General features: G+C 41.0%; 1 protein-coding gene across 7 annotated transcripts in view; it reads left to right on the top strand.

Annotated features, from left to right (window-relative positions):
- dlgap4b (discs, large (Drosophila) homolog-associated protein 4b) overlaps nt 1–23,674 on the top strand; it is a 104,527-nt gene that overhangs the window by 62,548 nt on the left and 18,305 nt on the right. For 3 of the 7 annotated variants that reach the window (XM_051415527.1, XM_051415528.1, XM_051415532.1), the window contains 7 exons: nt 1,412–1,460; nt 15,212–16,494; nt 16,638–16,852; nt 18,605–18,724; nt 19,497–19,647; nt 21,047–21,302; nt 21,648–21,800. In XM_051415527.1, the coding sequence (XP_051271487.1) occupies nt 15,286–16,494; nt 16,638–16,852; nt 18,605–18,724; nt 19,497–19,647; nt 21,047–21,302; nt 21,648–21,800 (2,104 nt within the window). In that variant the 5' untranslated portion in view covers nt 1,412–1,460; nt 15,212–15,285. The remainder of the gene's footprint in view (nt 1–1,411; nt 1,461–15,211; nt 16,495–16,637; nt 16,853–18,604; nt 18,725–19,496; nt 19,648–21,046; nt 21,303–21,647; nt 21,801–23,674) is intronic. The other 4 variants (XM_051415529.1, XM_051415530.1, XM_051415531.1 and 1 more) reach the window with 4 other exon arrangements.

Below are 23,674 nucleotides of genomic sequence, written 5' to 3'. Positions count from 1 at the left end.
AGCTGGACTATCGGGTTTGGAGACAATTCTGACCTCTTCCAAACCCTACTAATGGATCTGCAGAGAGTTGAGGTGTTTGTTCAAGATGAACTGATCTGTGTGTACAATTAGAAACTATACCTTGTGGATATTTATCTATGCGTCATTTAAAAACAGGAACAGGTTCCTATGGGGATACTGTTATGTTTTTTGCACTGAATACTTGTTGTTTATGTGCCATCCACTCTCTAGTGTACCGTTGCATGTTTGCCACCATCAAAGCTTACCAACAGATGAATGGCTAAAATATCAGAGCAAATATCCCATAGTTTTCATGCTGTGAGTTGAATATGTGTATGGGAATAAAACAGCTGCATAAAACAGTGAACACAGCAGCAATTGAATATTGACATCAAGGTTATACCTTTCTACACACTGTATATTTGAGTGCTTGTGGGACTGATGAACAAAGGCGTCTCCTCACTGAATTTTCCAGTGAAAAAGGAATCGGAAATGCAAAATAAGTGAGTGCAGAGAGAGTCCTCCAACAGATACAGTTCTCCTATATATGGCACTTGTCAAAGTATCGAGCCTTTGTAGTTGGTGCAAAGAATCTTGAGCTCCTTCTCTGAGAGTGGAAATGATAAAAAGAAAATAGTGACAGTGTTTGTAGTGTGTTTGACATGGTTGTAATATACACATAACACAGGAATCACAAAATAAATATAATAAACTCAAGCCTAGAGTCAAATACACATAAATACTGTAATGTCCAAAGACACACCAATGCACACACAGGCACACACAATCTTGTGACCAGGCACTCATCAAACTCTTGAGCATTGACTCTGTAGTGTTATCAGACAGGACACATGGTGAGTGTACGACTGTTTGCAGAGGCCTGTGGTGAAAAGAGCCCTGATCCAACATTGTCATAGCTTCTGTAGCACTGCAGGTGTTATAAAGGTGACTGGAATATGGATGAGTGGGAGACTGTCGTGATTGAAATGTGCTAAAGCGAGTCGGTGCCTTTGTACTACCCTCCAAGGTGTGGGAGAGAAGGAAGAGAGAGAGAAAGTAGGGCAGAGAAGAGTAAAGTAGACAACAAGGTGGTGTTGCTCGCTGATACTTTGCTGGCCTGAGCCTGAACACAAGTTGCCTTCAAGCACTGGTTCTCAATCAGATTATTTTAACCCGATTGGCATTACTGCATGGCAAAGCCTTATCCTTGGCTCTGTGTGTGTGTGTGTGTGTGTGTGTGTGTGTGTGTGTGTGTGTGTGTGTGTGTGTGTGTGTGTGTGTGTGTCTGTGTGTGTGTCTGTAGCAAAATATGCTCAGGTTTTCTTGTCGTTTAACAAGTAAAGCATGACACGGTTGTATGGTTTCATAGCACACACAAACACTGACACAGTTTTGCTCGTATCTCTTTCAGGAACCCTCCTCCTACTCAGATCGAGGCTTCTGAGAAATGAGCTGCCAATGTAAGTCCTTTGCCTGACCTCAGCACTCAACTGGTAATGTTGCTTTTAAATTAATTGAACTGAAAGTTGTAATTGAGCGCACACACACACACACACACACACACACACACACACACACACACACACACACACACACACACAGGCACAGGCACAAGCACTCATGCACACACAGCCACAGCCTTGGACCCCTAACCTTTAACTGCCTTCTCCTCACTAAGCATCAGGGACAGGATTCACCACTGACATCATTTATTAGTAGCTAATTGCTATTCCCTGCAAACACATTGATGGGACATCAAAGGATGACTCACTGCAGGACAAACTAGTGAAATTCAAATTTCAAACACAACCCTTCCTTCGGTATTATGCTACACAGTTGCCACTTCTGGTTTTAGTTTGTCATCCTGAGCACAAGGAAGGCTTAAGGCGCTATCAATAATGGATGAGGATGTGAAGCTTTCCAGCGAGTTTTCCAGAAGCTTCTGTGCTTGCATTTAAAACCCGGCAGACCTGGCTCTCTGTACACCTGGAAACTGATGTTGTAGCTTTCAAGCAGTTCTCGAGGCAGTGTAGTCGATCAGTGCTGCTTACAGCACAGATAAGAAGCTGCAGCTTTCCGAGAATCACTGCGGATAAGAATGTGAGATGTTAGGAACAACTGTATAGGCGTTTTATAGCATATAGGGTTTATAGTAAACTCTGGCCCAGACAACAAATTATCAATTTAGACCTCTATCATTTCCAGTGCAAGAAGTTGTAAAGACATTCTTGAACTATTATCACTTTATTTGTTTGATGTGGTGAGTATGATAAGAACCAGTTTCCTATTTACACTTGCAGACACAGAGCAACATTATCATCGAGAGTTGTGTTTCTGACCCCTGGCAGTTTAATATTCACCTTCCCTCTGTTTTGGACTCCACTAACTCCTGAGGGAAATATCAGACTCCTTAGCAGCCAAATGATCCATTATGTTCACCAGTTATAGTCGCTGACTTTGTCTTTGTAGTATCTCGCTTTTTCAATGAAAACTGCTCCCTGCGGCAACTGGAAACAAAGTTAATGAGAGTTGTGTGACTAAACCAAAACAATAAAATTGCAAACTGTAAAAGCAAAATAATAATAATAATAATCTGGTAGTGGCTCAAAAGTTCTTTAAAACAGAGGACTGTAGGAGTGTTTGATAATTATTGGTGGGTTTGTCACCATGAGCAGCCAATTTGATCCATTGTTCCATCCAAAATTATTGATTAGTGCAGCTTTAGTCTTACTTTTTCAAAACATCTGCAAGCGCAAAAAGTACATTTCAGCTTGTTTCCAATTAAAATCCACCAGCCTGCCTTTATCAGACACACATATCTAGAAAATAAAAAGAAGTGGTTTTGTATAGGAAATAGGTGATATTCTTACAACACCAGCAATTTATACTTTTATTACTCAATTATACTGCAGACAGAAATTACTTTTGCCGTGATTTTTAGTCCTGGTCTGGTGCTATTGTACATCTAACAATGTAATTATAATGAGGAAATAGATGGAATAAGATCACAGATCACTAAACAATGTGGCTGTAGGATTATGTCATGTTTATTATGGAACGGGTGCATGTATTCGTTAGGGTCTTAGAATTGTTAAATAGCACAAGTTGTACAAACCTCGTCCATAAACATGTGAAAGTGTCTTGGGATGGCTTAAATATGGCTTCTTCTCCATTCTGCCATTTATTGGAAATTTGAAAGTGTATACATGGTACTGTACCAGATTTAATTTAAGCATTGTACCCACCATGACCACTTCTCACACGTCCACATATTCAATGTCAAGCCACTATCCTTCATGCCATCTCACACAACATTCTGTCTTTGTAGTTCCTCTCAAGCATTTACATCCTCACTTCCTGTATCACACATACACACATGCACTCTGAGACATATGTTTGCATACAAATATAGCTCCTGATTCACACACACAGGCACATATACACCTCAGCAAACCCACACTTGTGCACGCATATTGCCAGAATCCTCCAGAAGCAGAGGTCCTGCCAGCCGTGTTGCTGTGGTTAGGAGATAACAGGAAGCTCCAATCACAGGACTCCTCTCAATCCTTCCCATAAGGCTCCGGATGGGAGTCTCCCTGGGGTTGAGGATGAGAGGGTGTAGCTGACATCACACTCACAATAGGCCATGCTAGAGGTGTTAGAATTGGATCTCGAGGTTGCATTGACAGCGGCTTTTGTACAGTAACCACGTACAAAAGGTGCACCGTGGCTTGATAACAAATTAACCATACGGCCTTCTCTGTGGTGGATTAATTCATGCTTTCCTTTTTAGGTCAAAGCGAGACGTGCGGCATTTGCCAGGGGATAATCAGATCAATGATAGCTTTGCAGAGGAAAGACAGAAAGGATACGACCACAATATTGAAACACTATGATCAAAGCTGAGCTCACTTTGTGAATGTGAATGTAGGGAGGCGAGCAGGGCTGCAAAGGACAGCTGTGATTGATGCATTACTCTTTCCTAGCTGTCTGCACACAAAGACAAGGAGACTGTGGCAATTTTCCTGAATCAGAGTGTAGAACTTCTTTTGTCTCTTCACTCCTTCCCTCCTCTCTCATATCTCCTGTAATGCACTTGCATTATAAAGTGCTCATCCTGTGCTATTAAAAAGCCTCTCATGGGTGCAGACAGTAAGAAGCAGGCATGGAAACACTTTTTAGTCTGACTAGGACAGTGTAAAAGTGCTCTTAACTGTCCTACACATTGAATATAATCTGGGTATCAGAATTACTTCATGCCATTTACTGCTGCTTTTAATTTGCTGCACACAAACAGATTTCAAATGTGACGTGAACCAGTTCTACCTTTTGTTATTTATGGTGTCTGAAAAGCAAAGATGAATCGTTGGTTATCCCCAGAGATGAGATGTGCCTTCAACTCTGAAATCTGTATATTTTTAGATGAGTCACAGCAGAGAAAACATTTGTTAAATGGATATATTCTAATATACCAGAACGAACTCACTCGAAACACACACACTGCCCACTCAAACTGTGAATAGAAGAAGAAATTAATTAATGTCACTCAGTGTTACAATGTCAAGGTCAACATCCTCTCTGACTCAGAAATCCTATCAGCAAAGATCCACGTTACCTGCTTCAGTGCGGTTTAACAAGGTAATGAGTCTCAGTGGTGATATTCAAACCACAGTGGGAAGGAAACCTCATGGGAGCCAGTTGATTAAGCAGGCTTATAATGTAGTAAAACAGCCACTTATTTATAAATGTATAATTTATTATTATTTATAATTTATAATTATAAATAACAGAATGGGTAAAGATGATCAACAATATTTGGACTCACATCATGAACAGGCTGCTTTACAATCAATGGTTCTTCAAGTCAGATTCAACAACCAAGTGCACTGCTTTATTTGAAAGAAACCTAAACATAGAAAGATTTCAAACCAAACAGCACCAATCAGAGTGTATTATGATGTCTGAGAAGGCGTCATCAATAATGCTGGAGGACCACAGACTCAAGATTAGTGCATGTAAACCAATCAAAGGTCCAAGAAGAGATTTTTAGCTATGTTGGTGGTGTGGCTCTCAAGATGGGGATGTTGACCTGTTGGTCAGTCCACTTCCACTCAATAAATTTCCCAACAGCTATTGGATGGATTGCCATAACATTTTGTAAAGACATTCATTCACTGCTTTAGTACCAGATACCTGCAAAACTAATGACATTCAACCTCAGCTGTACGTTTTTACCTTTTGTAAAGTATGTTGTACTTGGAAGTCACATGTAATATGCAGATGTTACTTTCCTCGTTGTCCATCATTTTGACAGACAGTGTCATCAAAATTCCATCACATCTATTATTACCCATCATTTTATAGAGGTATATTTAATATTTTCAAGAACATCTCGATCTCAATAACATTTCATATGCTTACAGATTATGCATTTATAAGGGCATGGAGGGAAAAGGTCACTTTTCATCACACAAATTAGATTAATTATTTTTACCCCCTTGCTGCCACTTGCTTCCCCCATAACATTAGCTGCCGCTGGCTGATAAAGATTATTAGTATTACTTGCTTGTCCTTCATTCTACCTCATCAATTCCTCTTTTTCACCTCGTTTAGGAACCACATCGAAATTATTGAGCATTCTAGAGAAACTTCAGACACTCTTTTTTTGAGATAGATATAGGCCATGTAGCGATATAGCCTACCTATGTGATGGCTAAAGCCAGCTAGACAACAAGGTCATGCATATGAGATCAAAGTCCACTAGACAATAACTAATTACTATGAACACTCGCCACCAACTGGATAGGTGGGTCTACTGCAGGTGGTCTACATGTGGTTACTGACAGAGTTGTGAATTACTTAATGTTACGGTAGATCGCCCTCTGTGTTAATCTTTCAAAATGACGGACAGCCTTCAGATTTTTTCGTCGTTTGGTAGTATGATACATCCATGTGACTTTGGACAACAGCTGCATAGTCTGAAGGCTGTAGCTCACGTCTACAAAATGTCAGCACTCTGTGATATAAAACTGTATATACATACCATCACTGCCTGTCCTGCTGGCTTTATGACCACTGTCATGACAACGGCTCATCCGTGTGCCGTTGACTGGTTGATAGGTTGACACACAGCTATTAGGGTATTATTATGACGTCACATGGGGATTGTGAAGCATGAATGCAGGGTTGACCCACTTGGCATCCAGAAGGGACCCCTGTCCTCTCCCGCCCGTCAGAAGATCACTCCTCACATCTCCACAGGAAGTGACTTTTCACCTATTCCTTTTCACAGCAGGAAATCTCATTGTGTTGCTGCTTCCTATGCGGGGGTCAAGGCTATGTGGATGTATTAGACTGAACCGTGGCTATTGTGTGTCAGGCCAAGGGCATTTTGAAGTGGGTGAGGTTTAAGGCTTATCCTGGTGGGATTTATGGCTGTGCTGTGGTTGTTCATAACAGGCTGTGGGTGACTGCTCATAGCACACACACATGCAGTGCAGCAACTCACAGACACAGCACAGGACATCACTGAGCTGCAGCTTAGGAATAAGATTTGAGAGCTTTCATTAATGCTTTCAGGTCTTTTAAAAGTTTACTCATGATAAAAAGATCAAACCTCGTCTTGTCTCTCACTCTGGAGGTTGACCTCGGTTTTAGTTTAAAAAACATGAAAAGGCTGACTGACTAGTGACCTGGCCCACAAATATTAATTAATAATAATATGTCCACTCCCACAGCATATAATTAGAGAGAGAATGCGCTAATTTGGTGTGATAGTTTGATATCAAAGAGTAGCTGAGGTTTAAAGTTTAAGAGCATGTAGTGCCTTCAATATAAAAGATAGTGCTGGGATCTTTCTGCCTTTGAAGTGGATCTTCACTGTGTGTGGGAGATGGTGTGTGTCTCTGCATGAGAGCGTGTATTTGAATGGTGTCTTTGCATTCAAGCAGCTTAATATATGTGCATTCATAAAAAAATATTCTATGCTATGTCTGTTTGCATTAGTCCTTCTGATTTGCCCTGAATCTAGAGATAGAGGCCACAGCTGTAGCCCACAACCCTCTCCTCCCCTCTGTGCCTCCCTGCGTGCAGGACCCAGAGATAGACACCCATCTCTGTGTTATTCCTAAATATAAAAATACACTCTCAAATAAAGTAGCACTAGGCCATGTATGGTCACCGTGTCTTCAGCTTCAAATAGGGTTCAGATTGATTATATTATGAGGTTAGTGTTTGATCAGTTCAAATTCAAGAACCTAACCCGCTACTCTTGCTTCCTGCAGATTAAATTTTTCTTTTCTTTTTTTTTTTTCTTTTTTTTTTAAAGGTTCACATTTATTAAATTCAAGTCCATCTTAATACAATACTAACATGCCCATATGGATATGGGAAGAGTTTTTGGTTGCTGAAATACCCACCTTAAACATTAATTAATTTTTTTTATTTTCATAAAAGACGAAATTCATAGTCCTCACTTTGTGCAAAAATGCATTCCAAAAGGCTAATATGAGGATTCAAGAGTCTGAATGAGTCAAATCAACTGGGTATCTTCCTAAATTAGTACATTTTGTGTATATATATCTCTATATCTATAGAGATATAGATATATAGATATAGATATAGATATAGATATACTTTATATATAGATATATACATATGATGGAAGGAAGTTGTACAATAGTATTATACTCACTAGTCCATCTAAATGAATTGTTTTGCCTTGCTCTGCCTGGTGATGTGCTCAGTGGGGTTTATCCACAGTTGCCTTCACACATACAGGTAGACTGCCCCAACAGATCCACAAAGCGACATCAACAAGGTCAAAGGGGTGGGAGTGGATGATTTATGTTGGAAGATGGCCATGATAACTGCTGCCACACAGATTAGCGGTGAAGGTCAAGAGAATAAGTGACATTTTATATCATTATATGGCTTGAGGATTAAACGTTTCCACTTTCCCTTGTATTATTTTTAAATCTAGTTGCTCTGGTTTATACAGATGAATTGTTTTGGTCAGATTTGTCTTTGGCTTTGGACCTGAACCGTATAGCAAACATTTAGAAAGCATGTCTGTGTTTGTTTACTATGCTGATTATAAAATAGATTGAGAAATAACTCAATGTTAAATTAAATTATTAAAAAAAAAAAAATTAAAACCACAGAACCTGCAAGTGGGATCTCAGTGTTTTTATTTAATTCAGCCTGATTAGGCTGCATTATCCTTGAGCCCGCACAGCCACTTAACATCCATTGAATAGTTTAAAAATTCATATTAAAAAAATACATAGTATTAATATAATATATTAATAATATATTAATATGATGTATGTATAGCCTACATATTGTGGAGATAAATGGCAAAATACAATTTGTAATTTGAAAATCAGCTAGTTATTTTGGCGCATTTACAGACCGAAGCCATATAAAAATTTAACATTTCATCAACCCATTGTTTCTTCACCTGCCCCACTCAGGGTAAATTAGAGTTCAGGAACAGTGTTTTAAAACTGTGCCTAAAAATCAGTCCCTCAGATTCCCATCAATACACAGCATTTGAAGTCTCTAACCCCTGCTAACCTTTTATGACTATTTTTAGGACTACAAATTCATAAATAATCTACACTGCAACAGCGAGGAAGAGCTGCTCCTTAATGTTCCTAAATGTAAAACACTCAAAACACTCTGGAGAACTCCAGATGGCACGTTCCTCTCCTAAATTTATTCACTGTTTTTTGATACAAGGCTTTCCTCAACCGGAAAAACAAAAACCGCTAACAACGTCACTCCAAACCCTTTTTAATGTACCAACTTAATACCCAGAAATAGTTTTTAGGACATGGAAAGTTCCATTGGCCATCATAAGCAGTGAAGTGGTGCCACTGTCTTTCACTGACTTCCTTTCTGGCTCACAGTCTTCAGAGATGGGCTAAAATGAGTGGGTCATCTATCACAACAGAGGGGAGAGTGGTAAATTTATAGCTGTGAAAATAGGCCAGAGCACAGCACTGATGGAACAGATAGAGTGTAATTAGGACAAGGTTAGCCCGCTTCACACACACATGCGTGCACACATATACACACTATTTATTATTAATTACGTGACACACATACATACATTGAGTGTTTTTGTGTGTTTGCTCACAAACACTCAGCACTCAGAGGCATTCTGTGACTGACAAAATTATTCAATTACTTCTCACTTGAACAAGGCTTCGCAACTTAAAACAAAGCTAAAAAGATTCTACATTTTCAAGCGGTCGTAGGCAATTATTATCTTGCACATGCATATGCCTCACATATTCACACTCATTTACACCCTCACACCTTCTCTGGGATAAACACATACATCAAACACTCTGCTAACTGACACGCATCTCCTCCTCCAGCATCATCTGATCTCTTCCACTAAAAATTTGGCTTCCGAGCAAAACACTGAACTCGTAACTCTCTCGACACTACCCTCTCTCGTTCTTCCTATTCTGTGCTATGTCTCTCCCCACTTGCTGATTTCTGTCGCTCATCTTCCTCTGCTCTTCTTTATATTTCTCCTCCCTAGTGCACAGTTTACAACACGTTTACTCATTTTCACACCTTCTTCGTTCCCTATAGATTGCTTTAATTTTCACTGCTGTCAAAACCCACACCTTTCTCCCCACAGCTTTTCCTTCACTTCCTTCTGTCCCTTCCTCCTCACCAGCAGTCTGTAAGCATTCGCCTCCCTTGTTGCACGTAACACACACTGCCTTTAGACACATCACACTAACACACACACAGAGCCGCCACCCTGTCTTCCAGGGCAGTGCTGTAAGCCTATGGAGCAGATGGGCTCACTGACTGAGCTGTGCTTTGACAAACTGCCTCCCTGTATAGTGTTGCTCAGATGAGGGGATGATGTCCTTTGCGCAGTCTCTCATCTTAATCTGGCCGCACATAGGCTTGCCAATGTAGAAACTGGCAACCGGTCTGAAAACCTGGCAACTCTATTCCTACAACACAGACAACCCAGAGACATTTTGATACAGAATCTAGCAATCACCTCCAGCAGTATTTCCAGGATGGCAAAAAATTAGGTGTGTGGATGAAAATATTGGGAATAGAAATTCTTGCTTTGTCCAGGAGCCAGGAGCATGTTCGTTTGTTTGTTTGTTTGTTTATTTGTTTGTTTTTGGAACAATTTCATATTTTCAATATTTGAATTGAGTAAATATTGTTGGAATTAAAATGAATGAAATTTTGATTTAATGCTTCTCATAGACATATTTGCAGTTTACTGATGGTACATAGATAAATAGGCTTACTAGGCAAAGACTGACATATCCCTAAAATGGTTAGGTACTATTACACAAGAAGATCCTATTAGGGTTCAACCACTTTGGGTTTTTGAAGATCAAAAATATATCCCAGTTTATTTTATATTTCTATTTTGTGCTGCTATTTAACAACTTCTTTGATTCAATAAAACCATTTTTATCCCCCAAAAATTGTTCCCCTGTACTAGTGCTATATTTTTATATTAGCAGTGTTGGAAAGTACATTTACTCATATGCTGTAGAATCTGCACTTTACTCAAGTATTTCCATTTTATGCTACTACAATACTTCAACTTCACATTTCAGGGGAAAACAAATAAATAAATAAAACCAACTTTGTGTTGCAGAACTTTAGCTCTTCCTCTTTCCTCGCACATTTATCATCTCAGGATCCCTCAGACTTATCTAAGGAGGGTGACCAACTCCTTTTGGAACCACTAGACTGAAATACCTATATACATACTTCCACCTCAACCAGCTTCAGTGCTTGAATGTTGATGCATCAGTATTAGCAGCATCAGCATTATCTAATAATGTCGTATATAATAATATCAGTTACAGTTGCAATTTATCTGTAGAACAAAGGCTTTTACTTTTTTCTGATATCGACACACTTTTTCTTAAGGAAGATGTGGGACATTCACTTGTAATGGAGACTTTTTATATTAAAGTCAAGTTAGACATGTACTTTCACTCCCTGATTTATCATCACAAAAGACATTGAGTGCTTCAGGTGTTCAGGTGTACCTCTGGGACTTTTAATCAGTATTTATAAGCATTACTTGACATTCACTCTGACCTTTTCATCACATTTCCAATGCTTTCTGTCAGAGTCTGTGACTGACTGTTTCTGTAAATTCTGACTGTAACTAGTAAGAACCTCCCCACATGCTGTATGAAAACATCAGAAAGTGATGGAACTTGGCAGAAACACAGTCGAGCTTGTATTGAGTGTGATCGCCCTCCTCTGGTTGGTAGCATGAACTGCCTGTGGCTCTCAGATTGCGGTGGCTGAGAGAATGAGTAAGGTCATGAATTGGACTCAGTGCCAAACGCCCCTTTTCCCACTGGAAGAGCAGATGGCAGCTCCCCAGTGCACAAGGCAGGGAGATGCTGCCACCAGACGCTCCAAGCAGGGTGTCAAAACACACACAAACACAGACACATTAAAGTTCTTGTGTGCACAGACGGAGATGCACATGCACACTTGTCTGTCCAGCACTGAGCTAACGAATGCAGAAGCTTGACCTAAATTCTTTTATTTTTCTCTTCTGAGGGTCAAAATGTCTCTTGACCTCTGTTATTATACTTTGCAGCGATACTGAAGCAGAATTGTGTCCTACGTACTGACATCGGTGTTTATACATTTTGCATAAATATTAGCTGCCAGGGTTGATTTTCACACAGCTCTGCCTAATAAAAACCATATTACCTGCAGTGTCTTCCAGGCATGTTGCGTCATCCTGGTGACTTAAAGCTAAAACATTCTTATTTAGAGGGCAATGTTAGAATTGAAACATTTAGAAAAAGCTGCATTAGCTGCCCAGTGGACACACTGAACCCACACTGAACACTGAATCCAATGTTTCCATTATATGACAGAGCACTCTGAAGAAAGCACTGTATAAATATGTGAAAATATGAATATGTATTTGAAAAAAATTGGCTAAATCTCAAACAATGTTTTGGAATTTCATTGTTGATACAATTTGAAAAAGTAAATCAATAGTTATAATAATGTTTTAATAGAAATTAATGGTTTTGAGGGCCATTTGGTCACTAATATAAAACCATGGAGTGTGTCTTTATGCATTAATCAGCACCTTAAATAGCTTCATTAAAGCCAGTGCAAGACAAATTCACAGTATGTTCTCTGCTACAAATCCTTAATTAGAGTGATGGAGAGGCCATTTCTAGGTCATGTCTAATAAAATACAAAAGTCCCACACATTTCTCATTTCTCTCAAAGCTTTACCTGACCTGTGTTTTCTCATTTTAGAGTATAATAATCTACAACACAAGAGCGTTAACAAAAAAGCCAACATTTTGTAAATGTGCTAAAGTGTTCAAAACTTTTGACTGGCAGTGTACAGTTTACAATCCTGCCTCCATTAATAATGCGACTATCACTGTCATTTTGAGCCATGCTGGTTGACACATTGAGGAGGGTATGCTAAGCTTAGCTGAGTGGCGTGTCACGACAGGATATGAGGCAGTTAGCTAATGTGGTGTAAAAGGATTTAGAGGATTTGACCCTATCAGCAGAGATGACACTCAGAGAGGCTCTGTTAATGACACTAAATGAGTCTGTGCCTGCAGCATGCTAATAATGGTGGCATGAAAGCCAGGCTTATAATTTATATGGAGATTTTTTGCAAATGGCTAATTGCTAGAAGTGTGTTGAGGTAATGTGTGTGTGCATTATGTAAAAGCAAGGTAACACACAAAACATTTTGGTACCTTCTCTGAAAACAGTGAATCACAATTAATATGCAATGTGCTGTGAATTAAGTGTAATCTTGTAAGTGAGCTGCTATCCAACGTCTCGTCACTTATTGTCTGCACTGCAACATATAATTATCTTATTTTCTCCAGATTTCTAGCTCTCTGAAGGTGAGCACGGAGATTTATAGCAAGAAACCTCCCCTACAACATGTTAACAATGTTTTTTAGTAGGACCAGGCTGAGATGTGTTTTTGGGGGACTGTAGACTAGTTTCCAATTTGATTTTCAACTTTTAGAAATGAAAGCCACTCACTGCAAGGTTGACAGTTCAAATAACCTGCCTCAACAGGGAAGATATAAGTGAGAGAAATGAATGGGCAATAATTTCTCCTCCACTCAGTATTAGTTTATGTTTCATCTCTACTTCATCTCTCTTGTATTTCTGCAATAAGCCTGGTCAGAATCAATGTGAGGAAGTCATGGTTAGACTGCCAGCCCCCAGGACACCCCATAGCAAAAAGTACAAGTCTGAAGTTTTGCAAAGCAGCTCCAAATGAATTTAGGGTGTCGTTGGCCTGCCTAGATGACTTCCTCTGGATAAATTAAGAATAAATGTACCGTGGTGAAGATGAGATTGAGTTTTTAAGCCCTTTATCAGTTTTCTTTACTGGAACTCTACAGGGCTCTAATGACAAGATGTATCATTCATCTATCATTCATACATCATTCTTTTTTTCAGTCCAATCTATATCTAATATACTGCCTGCTTTCGTGCACTACAGCCACTATTTATCAGTCTTGGAGAGGAATTTGAGAGGAAAATGTGGTGTAACTATATTACATATCCACCAAAATATGTAAGGCGTGATCTGAATATTTGACATTTGAGTTATGGGGGCTGATTTAAACATGTCAGCTGCCAAGACTAATGATAAATGACAGATTCAGGAAACATTTGTGATAGCTGAGACAAGCAGTAAAGGGCCCAAAATGCTCTCTGGTTAGGTCCACATGCTTTAGTAAAGGAAAGATTCCTTTCTGGGGCGTCAGATAACCTGTAGACCCAAAGACGAACAATATAAATCTATTAAACTGCATTCACTTCACTACACCAACAGAGATAAGGAAGCAGCATACATACTGTGAAGGTTTGAATAGTGTTTCAATAATGGTCCTGCTGGACATAAGATTTAAAGGTACCTTAAAGGGCCTTTAGTCCAGCAGGAATGATAAAAACAAATCACAAATTTTATAGACACTCACTATAGTTTATTTATTCATATATTCCTCATAAACCAGAATTGTAATTGAGGAATAGAACATACCAACTGGTTTAATGGCAGCTCCCTGGCATTCTTTTAGATATAATCTTTCTGTTAGTGATTATTCCACACTGGATAAGGAGCCACTTATGAATATAACTGGCAATGCATAAATAGCATAAACATTTCTATTACCTTTGGTTTTCCTTTACATAACATCTCTCATCCATTATCATCTCATTTTCCATGACAAGTACCACCCTTGCTGCCTTGCCAAGCAGGGCATTGGCACAGCTTGACAAGGAGGACAAGGAGGTGTAGCTGCCAGCTCCTGCAACCCACCACCCACTGGTCAAATCCTCTTTACTGGTTTCACTATGACAGTCTGCCCACCATCCTTGGCTCACCATGCAAAGATAGGACAGGAGCTCTGTGACCAGCGCCAGGGATACCCACTGGAGGTGGGAAGAGGAGAGAGCAGTAACAGAGAAGGAAGAGAGAGACAGAGAAACAGATGGAGTAATCTGCATAGAAAGAGTGCTACAAGCTGAAAGAATGGGTTCCGCAGAGATTTGGCTGTTTTGTAACACAACTAACCTATAGGATGTGTGGAGAGGCAAGTAGGGGCAGCAGGTACATTATTTAAACTTTTTTGTTTGCTTCCTGTTTTCTTATGAAAGGGCACAAACCCAATTCTACGCAAACACAATTAGTTGATTAGCGCATATGAATGGAAATGTTTGTGCTGTGTGAATTACAGTTCTAATCCTTTCCCATCCTCTGTGATATTTGTTTACTAACTGCTGGCATGTACTGTAGCCCCACATAGCTGCGGAGGTGTCTGGAGTTACAGATGACTGCCAACAATTGTTCATTTTCCTATAATGTATGCCCTGGCCCACTTGCTACAGCTCATCATTGTCCCACACGTTGTTTTTCAATCCACTTCGAGCACTTTAACACAGATGTTTGCTGTGGGAAGCAATGCTGGTTCATTCAGTGCACAGTATTTCCCCCTCAGCCCTACAGCTAGCCTGTTTGTTGTCTGGTTTGGCACATAAGTGGGCTGAGCTTGAATGTGTCTGTGTCTAGTTTTGCATGTTTTGTACAGTAGTATAGTATATTAACCAGTTCTAAACATCTTTCCTCTCTCTTGTGTTGTGTCTTCCTGTCCTGTTTGTCCCTGTTTTCTAGGAATCACCTTCAAGGTCATCAGTCATCTCTACTTGGCCTGGGGGTCTTCTAGAGGGTTGGACCTCCTCGCCACCATGAAAGGGTTGGGGACCAACCGTAACAGACACCTGTCTGACTCCTGTGATCCTTCCGTAGGCCATCCAGACACCCTCTACTCTCACAGGACCAGCACCCTGCCACGCAGCCCTTATCTACTGAGCCCCACTATGGACCATTATGGCACCATGGACCCCAACCTCTATCAATCAGCCAACCCAGGCTCCCTCCCACCAGACTGCATGCTCCCCCTCAACAACCAGCTGTCCAACAGCAGCACATTCCCCAGGATTCACTACAACTCCTACGACCAGTCTGACTTCTCCCCACCAGGGGACAGCATCGGGGGGATAAGCACAGGGACCATGGGCACATCCATGTCTATGGGTATGGGAACGGGCATGGGCATGGGCATGGGCATGGCAGGGCTGAGTGGACGAACACCTATGATTACAAGTGGCTCAGCAACTATATCGCATCACATGACCAAGAACCAGGCACCACCAAGTCTTCTGGAGTTCGATAAGCAGCTACCTGGAGGCCGTGACGGGTTCAGCACGTTGCAGTTTCATCGAACGTCTGCTGTTGCTGCCGCCAAGCAGCGCACAGACAGTCCTGGTCGCATCCGTTACATGCTACACTCAGTGCAGAAGCTCTTTGCAAAGTCCCAGTCACTGGAGAGCCAACACATGAAGGGAAATGTCAATGGACGCTCCACTGGCAGTGGTGGAGGCTCATCTGGCACAGATGACGGGGGGAAGCAGAATCGCAGATCTAAAAGTAAAGATCGGGGTACAAAATCAGAAGCCACTGCCAAGCGACGACCACGCTCCAACATGTCAGGCTATTGGAGCTCAGACGATTTGGACAGCAGCGATTTGAGCAGCTACCATAACACCATGGCCATGATGACTCTGGGGCGACCAACTGGCCACGACAGCCAGGGGGGCCAGAGCAGATACATCCACAGTGGCTACAACACTATCAGCTCCTCCAAAAGCAGCAATGACATGAAGTATCAGGCGCTTCCTGTGCCTGGGGATGGAGGAGGTGGTGGACTAGGTGGAACAGGAAGAATGGTAATAAATGATAATGACTATATGAAAGGAGGGTCCTGGTCCACACTGACCATGGGCCAGCCGAGACAAGTAATCCAGAAGGGCTCAGCTACTCTGGACAGGTCCATGCTCAAGTCCAAATCCTGCCAACAGGAACTAACCTGCAACTACCTGCAGGTTGGACGAAGGGTGAGTAGGCCCGAAGTGAATGTAATGCTTACAAAATATAAATGTATCCTTCCTATCAAGAGCACTCATACAGTGATAAGGTAATGACATATATTGTGAAAAAAAACTAAAGACTAATTTTATCTCCCTAATGCTGCCTGTAGGGTGATTGGAGCAGCACATTAGGGCGCAGCGGGGGTGCCAATGAAATCCCATGTCGGCGGATGCGCAGTGGTAGCTATGTGAAGGCCATGGGAGACATGGAAGACAGCGACGACTCAGAGGGAAGCCCCAAACCCTCGCCAAAAACTGCAGCTCGCCGCCAGAGCTACCTCAGGGCTACACAGCAGTCTCTGAGCGACCAGCTACCCCCACGCAAGTAAGACAACAGACTGAGCTTTATCATGAAGTACATATTAGTATTCAACAGCAAGAGAGAGAGACATCCTTATGTCAAAGGTACAACCCATGATTCAAATTTAAACCAAAGCAGCCCTGTGATTAAAATTTAAAACACAACCTGCTATCAGTCCCAAAATGATGGACAGATATTTTAATAAAGAGACTAACATCAGACAATTATGACATTTTCATGTGTTCTGATACTATTAAAGGTTGGTTTACATCAGTAAGCAAAATTTCAAGTCCTGATCTGTTGAGAAATAAAAAAACATTTTATTTTTAATGTGTACCTTAAAGGCCTAAGTTATATCTGGTATGCAAATATACTTAGATGAAAAGTAAATATTTGGGCCCATAAAATGTGTGGCTACAAAAAGTGTTGATTTTCAGGTAACACCCAGACACTCATAAGAGCACACAGTTATAAATACTGATTGGCACAACCTCTCAACAATCAAAAGAAAATAAATTAGTCCCACCCTCATCCTTTTCTGGGCGTACAGAAAGGAAACTATCACACCATGCCAGTATGCAGGAAAAATACAAATGCATACAACACACACACACACACACACACACACAAGTACACACAGTCCATGGTGCGCTTACTCACGCATAGAATTAAGTGGTGTCAGACTCCCTGTTGTCCTCCACATGCCAGCCTTACTGCCGTCAGTGATTTACCTTCCCACTGTTGGACCCACAAAGCATCAGTCTAACTAAGAGGATACCGACAACATTAGTGCATAGTTACACATATGACACTGACTTTTGTTTCCACTCAACCAGTAAAAAAACACAAATCTGCCTCATTTCTCCAACTGACTGGCACTGTGACTCACTTGTCTTTGAATTATTTGCTTTCTGGAGCAGATACATTGTGCAATATGTGATGCAGGTGCAGTGGGACATAGCAGAGTTCAGTGTGCCCTTTCATGAAATGAAAATGAAAATGAAAATGCATTCACATTCTTTCATTTGTATCTAAGGCCATGTGAAACTAATTAAAGCAAGACAAAACTGCCATGTTTTGTAATCTCTACTCAAGAACTCAAAGGGTTTCACACATTTGCAGAGGAACAATCACAATGCCCATAAGTTGTAAAAAGTTTTTGGCAGCAGTGACATCTGCTGTCTAAGATAAAATTGTTTCTGTGTTTCTTAGTTTCCACCCGAAACGACTGTCAGCACGGATTTGCACAAAAAAAGGATGGAATTTTAATGATTCAATATGTTTTTGTCTTTTGCCACAGATTTTCATGCTTTGACATACAATAAAATAAAGAAAAATAAACTATACCTTAAACTTTCAAGAGCTTTAATGTATGTAATATATAATAAATATATAATAATAATAATATAATAGTATAATAAACTATTTTTGATATTAATGGTTGTGACAGTACCTTCTATAAAGCAGTGCTTGTTTTTCTTGTCCTCAAGTTTGGGGGTTGCAGTGTCAAAATATCGCTACACACTACAGTGGGAATATATCTGGTTGGATCAGAGATGGAGAGTTGATGTAAAAAAAAACAAGAGGGCGTCATCCTGAGAAACACAGACAGAGGCATACCTTACATATACACCTCCACATAATATTTCAAATCCCTTTAGTCTATGTTTAGAAATTTAAGGATTTATTCTTTCCTAAAGCGTGCTTGAATGACTAACCCTACTCCCCCTGCCAATCCCTGACCATGCTACCCCTTGCTCTCCCGGTCTGCTCCAGCCTGATTGGCGTGAGCAGCAGAACCCTGGATTACACCTTGTTGCAGGGGGAGCTGGATGCCCTGTGGTCTCCACTCCACAGTGTGTCCTCTCTGCACCAGCTGGGCAGGTCAATGAGCAGGTCAGTGATAGGTCTGTAAGCCACGTCTCAGGGGTGTGGTGCAAAACGCTTATGTCTGATTGGATCATTTACAATCAATGACTTTGCACTGCCCCCCTCAGATGTCTGTAAAGTTAGTGGCAAGTCCAAATGCCAAATTCATACCCTGCTGCCAACAACTGCCAGCCTCCCTTAAGCTTGTAAATACCATCTGCCCAGTGCTTTTAGGTGAAAAGTAGCTGAGTTTGACACTATTCAAATGAGGGAATGAGGGGACATCTGTGACCATAGACCATGGCATGGCAGCTTACTGCTATGTAACTATCACTGTGTGCCAACAAAGAATATGTAAAAACATGACTTTAAAGCTGCTGTTTGAGTAAACCTAAATCTGTTCTTTGTCTTTGGCACCATGATGGCACAGAGAGCTGTTTACATGCGTTGCCTGACATCACTGGCTTTGCATGCTCAGATGCTACAATGATTGATGCTCAAATGAGATAAAATTGGAATAGATGACATGTGGATCCATGGTGGAAATGAAAGGGATAACTTGAATTATTATCCTCTTTTTATCTCTCTTTCAATTCCTGGTTTTGCTGATCGTTCATTTTCTTCGCTGATCCACGTTTCCCTTCCGCCTCCTTGTCATCGTGTATTACCATCAACTGTTTTTTCATCGAACATGTCCTCATGCACTCCTGACAACGCCTTTAATTTACCTCCTTATATTTCATATCCTTAATACATCTCCTTTATCTTTTTTTCCCTCTCATCTTACTCCCCTTTCCAGCTGTCTTCCATCTCTCCGAGAGCTCTCCAATAATCGCAGCCTGGACAACCTAGACTGCATTGGGGGTACAGGCTCGTCTTTGCCAAACTGGGATGATGATGACTTCAGCCAGGCCTGCAGCACCTTGGGCAGACGTAGCTGCATCGCACAGGTCAGTACCTGCCCTGAGAAGACAGACAGGGATGAATTAAATGTGGGATTTGTCAGCTGTCAGAGGCCAACTAATGATTTTCTGTTTCTCTGTGTCTGTCTGCGTCTCTGTTTCTCTCATTAGCTCAGCAGATATTTTTCTAATGAGTTAAATGCGTTTGTACTTGCTTGAAATTTACATCACTTAGCTCCAAGCAAATTTCTGCTTTCAAATCACCAGTGTGTTTCAAAGACCCCTTTGTCTGCCATGAGCTACGAGCACTCATTTCCGTAGTATAATTAGCATTTTTCACAGATACAGCCTGAATGACTGACAAAATGAGCTCCCAGTGAACAAAGAATCCTTATTTTCGAAATGTATCTCATATTAATGTTATGAACCTAAAAGCCAAATGAATGACATTGGTAGTTTTAAGTCTAATTCGTCTACTTATATAAGAGCTATTAGCCTCCCACTGACAAGGTCACAAAGATGATGAACAACTATGCGAAATGGCTCTGCTCTTTTTCAATGAACTAGTCAAATGAGGCAGTGGAGGCTATTAGTACAGGATTTGTACCCAATCTCTGACAGGTCACTACATTACAACAAATTCGTCCAATATATGAAATTATTGCTTTAATTTGCTTGCACAGCAGCATACCAAAGAAATTTAATATGCATTACAATTTAGACTTGTTGAGGTCAAGTTGTATAATTCAAAACTTTTTCCTATAACAAAATTAATTTGAATCAGAACAAGTGAAAATCACCAATACCCAACATTTAATATTTAGTCTAAAAAAAAGGTGTGGAGCTGTAACCACCCGATTCTCTGCTTCATTTTCTTTTGTGCCACCTCTCTTGCACTCACCAGTCACTGAATCATCAAAATATCTTTGCTACAAACACATTGTGTCTGTCGATCAACAGAATATGAAACCCATCATCCATGAGGCTGGTTCTCACACTTCAAAACAAGTCTCAGAAATGGCTGCAGTTGCTGCATAAAACACAGTAAAAACTTTTCAAAGTGATGTCTCTTGCCTTGGCATTTCTTTTATTTTCTGTACGTTGACAGTTCTTGTACAGCAGGCTTTGTAGGAAATGTCAAAAAATGAAAATGATTCTAGAGATGAAATGACAGCTCAGAAACCCATCATGAAGTGAAGCAGGGGGCTGGTTTTACTGGGGTTTAGCACTAATTGTGCCTTATTGTCATCTTTGGACTTTTCTGGTGTCATTTTATTGCATCCCATCAAGTGTGTATCACCAATGGACAGGGCTCAGTGGGCAGTAAGTGGTCACCTCCGGCACTGGGAGCAGCTACTGTGATCAAAATGAATCCACTCATACAGTACTGTTCTCCGTGCTACACCGCTGCTACATCTTTACCAATCTTGACCTTTCCTTCCTCCAGCTACGGGACCTGGAAATGAGTCATCATTATGAGGACCGCAGCTCCGAGTCCACATTCAGAGATTCCCGTTCCCACTCTCAGGACAACTCAGAGCCTCCAGACTTGCCCATGCCAACATGCTTCCGATCACGCAGCCACAGCTACCTTAGAGCCATCCAGGCTGGCTGTTCCCAAGATGACGACACAGCATCCATAGACTCGGGCTGCTCACCGCCTCTGACTGACGCCACTGTTCGCACCTACAGCACCAGCACCGGTGAGTCACTTGCTAAAGTGTGCATAAACCAGATAAAGTGGGGAAATAGTTCTCCTGCAGTGTCATGTGTTGCCAAACTGAGATCTGAATGATTTATAACATACACAATGTATATAGTCTGTTTTGGTTACTTATTTGACGATTAAAAATCTTGAATCTCTAAAAAGTTGTGACCCCTTTTCCAGAGGGATTCAGACACAGGCCAAATTCTTTCTTTGATTTGTATTTACCATAATATTACTTTGAATGCTCTTCATAGCCTTGGTCCTGGGTGGGACACTAGTCCTCCAACAAGCACACACCAGAATTTTTTAGCTCAAATGCAGCCTCTTTTGCCCATGCTAGACGACCTTCCTACACAGTGGAAGACATGGAAAGAACAGTTTGGCTCTTACCTGATAGCCACTGGCTTGGACAAAGCCCCAAAGGAGAAACAGCTTGCAATTTTTCTACAGCGTTTGGGGACAGACAGACCACGCATCCTACCCACACACACAGGTAACAAATTGAAACCAGCTCTTCTACCCTAAAAAGATGTTTATCAATTTACCACTTCAAGGACTACAAAAGAAAAGAAAAACTCACTGTCAAGACAAACTTGATCAAAAAGAGATACTATTTTCCCTCTCAGCTGTTGAACAGGCATTTATGAGATTCTAGGTCACACTGCTGCTTCACATGAGTATCGCTGTGGAGTTTTACAGGACATGATTGCAGGACACCGCAGCACAAGAAAGCACTCTGCAATTTGCTGCCTTGATGTTGAATTTGCTACAGCAGAGGAATTGTGAATGTGTGTGATGACACACAATAGGCAGAGAAGCTTTGTACTGGTTGTTGACATCTGACTGCTCCCTGAGTTCAGAACTAGAGAGTGGATGTACACTATGTGCATCTGCTTGGGTTATTATTACCACAGAGCATCCACATCGTGGCGCTGTTCACCACAGTCTCCGAAATAGACCGTGGAGCGTGTGCTGCCTTCATGTGGATAGAATTTTTCACTTTCGAGAAGGATATTGCTGAAAGACAAGTTATTGACAATTTAAAGCTGATGAGAGAAAATAAGCCTTACACATTCCCCCCCTCCTTTTCAAAAGTCTGCCTGTGGAGGTTTTTTTCCCTGACTTGTTTTGATGATTTTATTTGGTGCAATATCAATAGTTCATTTTGGTGGTTCAACGGTGGGTTTTGTGTGTTCAAGTCAAAGTGGGATATATTAGTCTTCTACGTGTATCCAGTGTTTTTCAAGTTTTCAAGTTTTTCAAGATCCTAAGGACAGAAAGGACTTCTGCTGAATGAGACAGACACAGCTACTGACACCACAGAGGATAGAGTTCTTTGCATTTGTTCTTTGCAACAGGAAATAGTAAAAAAGTTAATAAAATCAGATTATTACAATAATCAAACTGTGGAGATTGAGTGTCCGAGGCGCTTTGAAGGCATCAACAGACACGCCACCACGCCTCCCTCGGGCTTAGAGACACAAACAAAAGGCAACCAAACCCGGCTTTTCTTCCCCACTGCCCTGACAGCGACGGTGCGTACCGACTCCGGTTACAGCTGCCTTGAAAATATTTCAAGTTTTAAGTCAAGACACTGTGTCTGCTCCTGACAGCAGGGTAAGTATTTTAACCGACTGCTTGCTGGGGACGGTTGTTATAGTAATAAGTGCTTAACTGAACAGTTTTTTCCGTAACTAACGTTAGTAGCCGTTAGCTTGTTTGGTGACTGGACCAAACCGTTGAACACCGAAACTCTCTCGGTTTGTCTATTCATTAGCTCTTCTAGCACCCTAAAGCCATGGGTTTACATCACTGTGTGTGTGTGTGTGTGTGTGTGTGTGTGTGTGTGTGTGTGTGTGTGTGTGTGTGTGTGTGTGTGTGTGTGTGTGTGTGTGTGTGGGGCAATGATTTTAACACAGTCTAAACTTCAGCAGGTGCCACTGACCATAAACTTGAGAAGCGTTTACACTCCAACCGCTCATTTGCTGCCTTGTGAGATGTCAGATGTGTCTTACATTCAATTTAAGAAGGATCTGTTCAATGAAGAGTCAGATGCAGATGTTTAGGAAATTAGGAGAATCAGACCTTCAAGCTCTTGAATAAGTAACGTTATCTCATGGTGCTTTTTCTGTGCCTCTAACATTGCAGTGTTTTATGGTCTATGAGGCTTCCAGTTGTGCTGTTTGATGCACTCTTTACTGTATCAATTATTGAGTATAGCCTCCCATGTGTTCAGTACAAAGTGCTCTGTTGCTGACATCAGAAGAGCATGTTCCCACTGTGTGTGTGCGCTCATGGCTGTGATGCTCAACCATGGGAGTCAGGATAAGTGGGGTGCTATTTAAACTACATGAGGACAAGTAACAT

Source organism: Dicentrarchus labrax, unplaced genomic scaffold, assembly GCF_905237075.1.
Source record: "Dicentrarchus labrax unplaced genomic scaffold, dlabrax2021, whole genome shotgun sequence".
Taxonomy (NCBI): Eukaryota; Metazoa; Chordata; class Actinopteri; family Moronidae; genus Dicentrarchus; species Dicentrarchus labrax.
Note: the sequence above shows the minus strand (reverse complement) of the source record. Positions and strands in the feature narration are given on the sequence as shown.